The following is a 9,155-nucleotide window of genomic DNA, read 5'->3' as shown; positions in this document are numbered from 1 at the left end:
CAAACACACACACACACACACACACACACACACACACACACACAGTTTGGTTACATTCAATATTTTCAGCTTACAAACTCATGTAAATTTGTGTAAATTGAGGTGCCCCAGGTCTCATTCAGGTCAGTGTCCAACATGACAGCAGTAAGTCATAACATGTCTCAGGCAGAGTAGTATTTCAACTTTATGTCTCCATAGATGAAGGGAGACATAACATCTGTATGTCAAGACAGTGTTGCCTCAAGCGCACCCATCCCACCAAGGTCAGGGGAGGACGTTACATACACATGTAGCCCACTCACTCAATTCTAATTGGTTACAGGATTATCATGTGCCCCTTTAAATGGGATAGATCCGTTGCATGGGAGATTATTTGGTGAGGGGTACTTAAACGTAAAATTAGGATGTGTCTACAGCAGCCAACAAAATCTGACTAGGCTGCAGAGAGGCCTAATTAGCTTTTTATATAGCTACTGTTAATGTGAGCCTAAAACTCCCATGCATTCATTCTTAGCAACTATAACTCTCATTTAACACATGTATCGCATTACTGAATACATAACACCTGAATAAACATTAAACCACACTGATTGAATGTCACAAGAAAATGTTTATTCCAGAATCAAGCAATTTAACCCTTTAAAATGTCCTTTTGACCCAAAATAAATCAAACAAAAATACACCTGGGGTTTTTACTTAATACTCTTAGTAGTTTGTGGTAGCACAGCGTTGGCACACTTGTTGGAGGTAATTTGAAGACCTTTAAGGTGCATATTGTATGTACTCACTGTTGCTTGGTAACTCAAAAAAGCTGTAGCAGTCTTTTCAAACCCTCTGTCCAGGGGGAAGCTGTACGATGAAGAAACCTGTCCTGAGTCTCTGTTCGTGTGCAAAACTCAGGCTCTTCTGCCATGCAGCAGCAAATCCTGAGCACCTGTACTGCAGCAGCATAGGCAGCAGCATCCAATGTACACTATCCAGAAATTCACAAACACTAATAGCCCTACTAAAGCTTAACTATAAATGTCCATAGCATTACCGTTATCAATAGCCGCTTTCTGACCAGGTAGTTACAGGAACGTAGTTAATATGAATAGTCCACTTATAAACAGTTCTACTAACTACTCTTCCCCCAAAACCAGTTTTTCCATTTGCATTCGCACTGGCCAAGTGGCCATAGAAACTGGTAGGAAGGGTGAGGGAGTGACGCAAGCACAGCAACGTCTTTATAGTGTTAAACTCAGAAAACAAATAAAAACGGATATGACACCTGGCTGCATCCAATACATAATTAAAGCACCTGAGATGAAGGCTACTTACAACAGAGGATATTTCAGCATCTTTCTACATGTTAATGCAAAAGTTATTATATACCAGTGAAAATTAAACCAGCCCATACATTTTTGTTAACAGAAATACAGATCAAAGAACAATATATTAACAAATTTAGCAAGATGCTACACAAACTTACACATAACACTCACTAACATTCATACACACAGAAACTGCAGTAGTGACACACACATAGAAACCCTGGATAAGATGCCTGACCCAGACGCTCACAGATGAATCTGCTGCATGTGTTCTGGGGTAGCTACTTACTATGTTACTTGTTACATGGGTAAGACTAGTTGTTGTACATGATCCAATAGCATCTTCACACATGCATAGATGAGTGAAGAATTACTTTATTTGGTAATCTTTAAGCTTGTATGTCTCCTTCAGGATGACAGGCACTTTAGAGTTGGGATGGCACTACATGACACTACACTGTGGTTAAAATGTACTGCTTAATCCTAAATCTCCTCAATCAAGATTTTATGAAATACTTCTGTGTTATTCATCTATAATGTCCCACTGAACATTAGATCAGCGCTTCTCAAGGATGTGTTAATGACTCAGCTCAGCTTGTACTGGCTTCGGTAGTGTGAAAAACCATTATGACCCTCTGTTTCCTTGAGGATTTAGAGGTTCATTTCCTTTCTTTTTCACCCTCCACCGCCCTTCGCTCTGAGAGCTTTAATTGTATCAAGTTTGAGCCTAAAACCAAATGGGAGCATTCAAGCTCACATCCTTGCCTCTTTGAGCAGAAAAGCTTTGCTCACTCCTGACCCGCATTCAAGATCGCTTCCCAAGAGCAATATTAAATTTGGCAGAGTAGGAAACTCCTCATATGACCTTACACAAAAGCATCTCTATTAAGGTTGGTTTGCCTCAGCTAGAGTTGGGAACAATACTTTCAAAACGTATTTCGTTACAGAATACAGAAGACATGCCCAAAAATGTAATTTTTAACGTATTCTGTTAAATTACTCTCTGAGTAACGTATTCTGAATACTTGGATTATTTCCACATTGAATTGCATTTTATAGGTGTCGGAATGTGGCCATCAATACTGCCTATTCTGGTGTGTTCTTCTGTTCCAACTAGCTGGATTGTGTACATGAACAGCAGATATTTTTTTGCATTTGTAGTCCCGAACTGCATAGCATACTACAAAAATCTAACTGCAGTCTTGCTACCACAAGTTAATTTTAGCTAACGTTAGCTAGCATGTCAAACAGGGATATCAGTCTCTGTCGGCTCTAGAGGTGCACATAGGAGAATGTAAAGTCGCACGTCAACTAAGCAAGTAGCTTACCTGATACAACTATAAAATATTAAGGTGACCAGTAAAACTACAGCAGATGACTACCCTTGGCTAATTAAAAAAAAACATACTTTCAGATGCTTCAGGTTGGACGTGGAGTAATTTGGATGCTGAAAGGAGGTTGGTTGATGGCAAGCAGAGGTTGCACTGCACAGTTATGTTTTCCCTGTTCTTTCTTTAATGTGAAACGCTATTTGATTTTCCAAAATAGAAACGCATTCCTGCCCTGGCTCTGGTGCCGGTTCCATCTCCATCTCCTCTATCAGTAATATCACGCAAAAAGCCAATTTTTTGTTTTCATATTGGGGCTTCTGGGAAAGGCATGGAGTTGCCTTAATTTATTAGATAGTGAATAAACTCGTAAAACAGAGAAGTATTGTCATGTATTCCATTGATTTCAACAATGTAACTGTATTCCAAATACCAACTATTTAAATTGTAAATGTAATGGAATACAATTACTCATAATTTGAATTCTGAATACGTAATGCCGATACATATTCCATTACTCCCCAACACTGGCCTCAGCCTACATCTGTCTACATCTTTCAGCCAGCACAGGTGGAGAGACCGTCTGCTGGAAGATGGATTTTTGCTGGATCTAACTTAATTCACTCAAACACATTCAGCCCTTCTGCATTCTTTATTTTATTGCAGGTTTCTTACTTTTCATTTTCTGACTGTCTGCTCAAGTGGTTGTTTAATTTTGCCTCCGCATGGTTACTGTCTTTTTTTTAGGGTTTGTCTCTGAGGAATAACCTTATTTCCAAAGTCCACCCCAAAACATTCGTCCCTCTGAAGCACATGCAGAAGCTCTACTTCTCCAAGAATCTGCTGACCACTGTCCCCAAAAACTTGCCCGCCTCGCTGGTTGAGATAAGGATCCATGAGAACCGCATCAAAAAGGTGGAAGCTGGAGCCTTCTCAGGACTGGGCAACATGAACTGCATAGGTCAGAAATGCTGATGACTTCAACACATCTGGGCAGTACCCTGTGATGCTCACCACTGCCTTTGCCACTTTATGGAAGATTAAAGAGACTGTATTTTATTTCATGCCACACATATTCCCTTCATCTTGCAGAAATGGGAGCAAACCCCATCCACAACAGTGGTTTTGAGCCTGGAGCCTTCAAGGGACTGAAACTGAATTATCTGCGGATATCAGAGTCCAAACTGACTGGGGTGCCAAAAGGTAACAACTCATCTGTGTAATTAAAATGCTAACGTATATTCAATGGATTCATCTTGGAATAGTTCAACATTTTGGCAATGATGCATGTTCGGTTCTGGAAGGAAGATTTCTTTAATGGATTTTGTTTTTGGACAGAGCCAGGCTAGCTATTTCCCCCCAATTCCAGTCATTATGCTAAGCTAGGCTAATCGTCTGCAGCTTCATGTTTAGCTGACAGACGTAACAATGGAATTAATCTTCTCATCTTCTCTAAGAAATCTACTAAGCCCACAAAAAAGTAATGGACAGCTATGGGGCAAGATCATATCTCAACCTAAAGTGAGGCCTTACATGTTATGGTGTCTTTCTTTCAGAACTACCAGATAGTCTTCATGAGCTTCATCTGGACCACAACCAGATCCAGGCTGTGGAACTGGAGGACCTGAAACGCTACAAAAACCTGTACAGGTATCTTTCACACTTCAACATCATACTCACTTTTATTCGTTACGTTTGTTTAGTTATTTTTCCTAACCCTAAGAGAATTATTTGCATATCTGTGAAGAATTATCCTGTGGTTTAAAAGGTTACATTGCAGTCAGCAGTGCCCCTCAGGGGTAATAAAATGAACTACATTGACATGCCACAAAAAAGTGACAGGATAAGTACTAACTACTTTATGCATGTGTGGGCTTTTGCAACGCGTTCTCTTACTCCCTTTCAACACTCTTCGATATTCTGTAATGTGATTTTTATATAGTCACAGGAGTATTGCCAGGCAGCTGTGGCCCTAATTCTCACCAGGCTTAATATTTCTTTCTTGCAGGGATACTTATCTTGGAAATTTCAGTTACTTCAGCTCACATTAGTAAAACAGTTTAAAGTATAATGCAGTGGCCTGCTTTCTGCCTAAATCACATTTCTCCTCTTGTCTTACTTTTTCCAGGTTGGGCCTTGCTTTTAACCATATCCGTAACATCGAGAACGGCAGTCTGGCCTTCCTCCCCAGGCTGAGAGAGCTGCATCTGGACAACAACCGCCTCACTCGTGTCCCCAAAGGCCTTCCTGAAATGAAATACCTACAGGTGAGTCTAGCATGCATGCATTTTATTTCCCAATCTGAGATTGAATGTTTCACATAGTGCTCTACTCACCCTCGACTTTGCCACACTTGTTTTCCAGGTGGTGTACCTCCATTCCAACAACATCGACCAGGTGGGCGTGGATGACTTCTGCCCTCGAGGATTTGGGATGAAGAGGACATTCTATAATGGCATCAGCTTGTTTTCTAACCCTGTCAACTACTGGGAGGTGCAGCCTGCAACTTTCCGCTGTGTCAGCGACCGGCTGGCCATTCAGTTTGGCAACTACAAAAAGTAAAGACAGGAGGATTCAGAGAGATGGAGAAAGTGAGGGGAAGGTGATGGCGGAGGAGCAGATAATTTAAATAAAGGAATAAACTTGAGAGATGGAGAAAAGGGAGTTCATATTTGAGATAATTATCTTTATTATTGTTTTTTCAGCGAGGATAAGTTATGAAGGGGATCGGCAATAAACTAATGAAATAGAAAGAGAAGATAAGTTTTCCCCAAGCCTAAAGTGATGAAAAATGAAAACTTGTGAAGCATTTTTCAATCCATATTTTTTACACAATAGTGATTATTGTGAGGTCTTTCATTTATATTTTGGTTTAGATTAACAGTAAAATATAGAAAAGCAATACATTATAGATTTTTTTTATATATACATAAAAAGGAGTTCTGTATGACTCTCTGTGTGTGCTGATTTGGGAGATAAACAACAAATAGACAATGCATTGTCTTTGTTTCACTGGTCTGAAGACTTTTGGTTAAATGATATTAGTATACTAACTAACTAATAAAATATTTTGGGCTGTTTTCCACCATTTACGAAAGACAAAAACAACTGCAGAAAATGTAGAAACTATTATTCACCTTTACCAGTTAAAAAAACATTTTTGTACATATCACAGATGTTGACTGATTAAATGGGCAATAAGTATATTTTAAAATTCTCCTCATCGGTGCTAAACATCTTTTCTCATTGGTCTGAGGTAACTGAACCACCAGCCTGCCTGTATAACGTGTCTATTATGTGCCTTTACTAAACATTATGCTATCTGTATAATACTTTAATGCAGCATTCCCTGAGGGGACAATAGTGGTAGTGGTTGTTTTTTTTTGCCCCATTTAGAGAAAACACACAACCGCTTTGCTTTGAGGCAATGAAGGCAGTGTGTTCACATAGTGCTACAAACAATAGTAGTATTGATGCATTTTTTGCACAGTTTTTTTTTCTATTGTGCTTGATTTGCTGAAGGGTTAATGGAGGGTTAGATTGTTTACATTGGTAGACCTATGTTGAACTACTTTAGCCATTAGTATTCTGTCCTGTCTCTGTACTATAATCTGACAAGCTACTGCTGCATGTGAATAAAGACATTTTAGCCTGCTACATAAAGCCAGAGAACAACTGATGCCCCTGGGTTGGATGTTATGCGTAAAAAAATAAATACTAGATATCAAACATAGAAAACATTTGATAAATTAATCCAAAAGTCTACGAAGAGACAATTTGAGTCCAAATTGTCTCTGCTTAGACCTTTGGATTGCACACATGCACAACAAGGTTACATAACATGTATTATTTGACAATAACTTTATTATTAATAAAGATAATGTGGACATTCATTGGATTCAATCTTAAGGTGTATGAGAGAGAGTTGACACAGCGCTGTGGAAATATAATAATAATTATATTTTAATACTGTGGACAATGAAGTTCAAATATAATATTGACTTTGGGTCATGAATCTGTCTTCAATTTAAATCCATATCAAAATTTCTATATTAGCATTTCCTCTGGTATAGGAAAAGGAAAATAAAGTCAAAATAGTCATTCAGACTCAATATGACAGAGTACTGAAGCTGTCTTCAACCGTGAGTCTTTTTTCATCAATAAAAAGAATGAAAATGTAATGTTTAATTAGATTTTTGTGTGTGTCACAATTGAACTTCACCAGATGTAGCCTACCACAATTGTTTGTCACATTCGTACTGTAATGTGAGATTCAATCCCACATTTTCAGGCTCTTCCCCAGAGGTCTTCTGTTTTCTGTCTGTCTTCTGTGTTTGCACTAAACTATCACTATCACTATCACTGATGAACACAGAAAAAAGTGACGCAGGGTGAATGAGGAATTAACATAAAAAGTAAAAAAGAATCCCACTGCACTTTACCCATGTCTGCACCATGTTCACTCCTGATGACGAAATGACGTAAACCTAAAGATGTAGACCAAGAGTGACATTGTAGTAAGTAAAACTGCATAGGCATAGGCTATTAACATAATTCTGATGAACAATATTAACTTGATAATTACACGTTTTAAGCAGGTATGGTGATGTTTGGAAGTTATGGTTAAAAATCCTGCGTAGATATTTATTTAATCGTTGTCTCTTGAACGAAAGCACGTTTTGCTGGAGCGTATTTGTGGCAGAACCAACTTCCGCTGATTTATAACCAGCGTGCATTTGACTGTATATGGTAAAAATATTTAGGCATTTACCAATCCAAATCATAATTTGATTTTTAAATATGCCGCTCGTATGCAGCGCGTCAGCGCGGTGCGCCCCAGCCCATCTGACAGGGATCCAGCCGTGTTTCGATGGGGAAGAGGCGCGCACTTGCCTGTGTTGACACTGGACGGATATGCGGCGATGCTCTTGCGTGTGAACGCGTTTGCAGTGCTCTCTAATAAGCAGCTACGGACAGATTTCGCCTCGAATGAGAGATTGGGAAGAAGAGGAAGTGCGACCATCTGCAGGGGGAAAAACGCTGTCTTTTGGTCCATCGCGTCTGGTCGGTGGCAGCGGCCCGTCGGTTGTCAGATGAAGCCGGGGGCTGAATTGGAAACGTCGCTGGGATGTGCTGGTGAGTCGGCTGGTGCTGCAGAGACTGAGTGCAGCCTATGATAAAAAATCAGGGAATTTTTGTAGCCGACGGGAAACATTTTGTAGCCAGTTTTTCGGCCAAATAAATCACACATTCTCCTCTTTAGTCACGTCGTAAATACTGTAACAAGCTTGCATAGGCCTGACGATAGATAGGCTAATCATAGGGTTTGAAGGCTATGGGCTATGTATTGATAACCGTGGCGCTGTTTCTGCTCTGCTGTGATGTATTTTAAAAATGGCAATGGACGTTTCCTGTCTACGAAAAATTCAACATCAGCTCCGGTGATGAAGCCACAAGGCTTCTCTATACAGCATGTAATTGTTTGGACTGTGATGTTGGATTAATTTGATCTGCAGGCATCAGCGTCTCTTCCATAAAAGCCCCATGGAAAATGTCACAGCTGAAAATAAGCCATTCTAAATAAAGAAGCAAACATGACTTGATGATGATTTGTTTGTAGCTGCTTGTCATTCCCCTGCTTATATATAGCTTACAGTAGTACAGAGACCAATCTGCTCCTGCATTGTTACTCACTCTTTTCATTACAGAAAGCTTGATGATGAAAGTAAGACGAGGAGGAGAGAGGGGGAGTGAGCCCTTCCTGGCTTAGAACAGGTTTTAATTGGGCCCTCGCAAAAGCAGGTACTTTACATCAATGATGGTGTTATGTAATAATAACAATAATAATAAGCAATACATGTAATAAACTAACAATATTTTTCTTCTTCCTTTTCAGTGGTCAGGAGGTGATGGCAGTGCTGACTGAGCTTCACCCCCACTGTCACCCATTCCATGAGAAAATGCACACTTCCCTCCAGCACGTCTGAGCCTGCACTCAGCGCTGCCCCCTTCCCCTCCTCTCCTTCTGCATATACTCACCCCAGGTTTGAATTTCACTGTACCTCTACAATCTCACTTTATTATGGCTTGCTACGGACGCTCTCTGGACTCCCCGTGCACACTAGCCTTGCTGGTGGGCTTCCAGTTTGCCTTTGTTCTCTATTTCTCCCTTGGGGGCTTCAGAGGCCTGGTGTCTGTCCTGGTGCACACCACAGAGCCGGAGTTTGATTACTCTCGACCTCACGACGTTTATACCAACCTCAGTCATCTGGGAGTACCGCCTCCCCCGCCTCGCAACTCTGGCACTGGACCCCCTGCCACAGGACCACCACTGAGAGACTGCCAGATCCCTTCCCCACTGCTGGGTGAGAGAGTCAGACGGGTTAAATGTGTGCTGTCATATTTAATAGATGAATATACAGAAAACATGCACAGTGAAGAATTTTATGGTACTCTAAGCAGTCAGTATCACTTTTAACCATAGTTGCAGATTTGGGGGGAATGCAGGAGATAT

General features: G+C 40.3%; 2 protein-coding genes across 4 annotated transcripts in view; both read left to right on the top strand.

The window, feature by feature from the left end:
* Positions 1 to 6,371, top strand: part of bgnb (biglycan b) — a 16,530-nt gene extending 10,159 nt beyond the window's left edge. Inside the window, exons 4-8 of the mRNA XM_032521698.1 lie at positions 3,389 to 3,602; positions 3,734 to 3,844; positions 4,198 to 4,291; positions 4,770 to 4,908; positions 5,006 to 6,371. Of these exons, the coding sequence (XP_032377589.1) occupies positions 3,389 to 3,602; positions 3,734 to 3,844; positions 4,198 to 4,291; positions 4,770 to 4,908; positions 5,006 to 5,203 (756 nt within the window). The 3' untranslated portion in view covers positions 5,204 to 6,371. The remainder of the gene's footprint in view (positions 1 to 3,388; positions 3,603 to 3,733; positions 3,845 to 4,197; positions 4,292 to 4,769; positions 4,909 to 5,005) is intronic.
* A 1,112-nt stretch (positions 6,372 to 7,483) lies between these two features.
* Positions 7,484 to 9,155, top strand: part of b4galt3 (UDP-Gal:betaGlcNAc beta 1,4- galactosyltransferase, polypeptide 3) — a 9,776-nt gene continuing 8,104 nt past the window's right edge. The window contains exons 1-4 of one of the 3 annotated variants that reach the window (XM_032521694.1): positions 7,485 to 7,777; positions 8,350 to 8,443; positions 8,538 to 8,685; positions 8,825 to 9,006. In XM_032521694.1, the coding sequence (XP_032377585.1) occupies positions 8,594 to 8,685; positions 8,825 to 9,006 (274 nt within the window). In that variant the 5' untranslated portion in view covers positions 7,485 to 7,777; positions 8,350 to 8,443; positions 8,538 to 8,593. Of the gene's footprint in view, positions 7,778 to 8,349; positions 8,444 to 8,537; positions 9,007 to 9,155 lie in introns of all 3 variants that reach the window. The other 2 variants (XM_032521695.1, XM_032521693.1) reach the window with 2 other exon arrangements.

The sequence above is a fragment of the Etheostoma spectabile genome, chromosome 7, assembly GCF_008692095.1.
Source record: "Etheostoma spectabile isolate EspeVRDwgs_2016 chromosome 7, UIUC_Espe_1.0, whole genome shotgun sequence".
Classification (NCBI taxonomy): Eukaryota; Metazoa; Chordata; class Actinopteri; order Perciformes; family Percidae; genus Etheostoma; species Etheostoma spectabile.
This window is presented reverse-complemented; position numbering and strand designations above follow the sequence as displayed.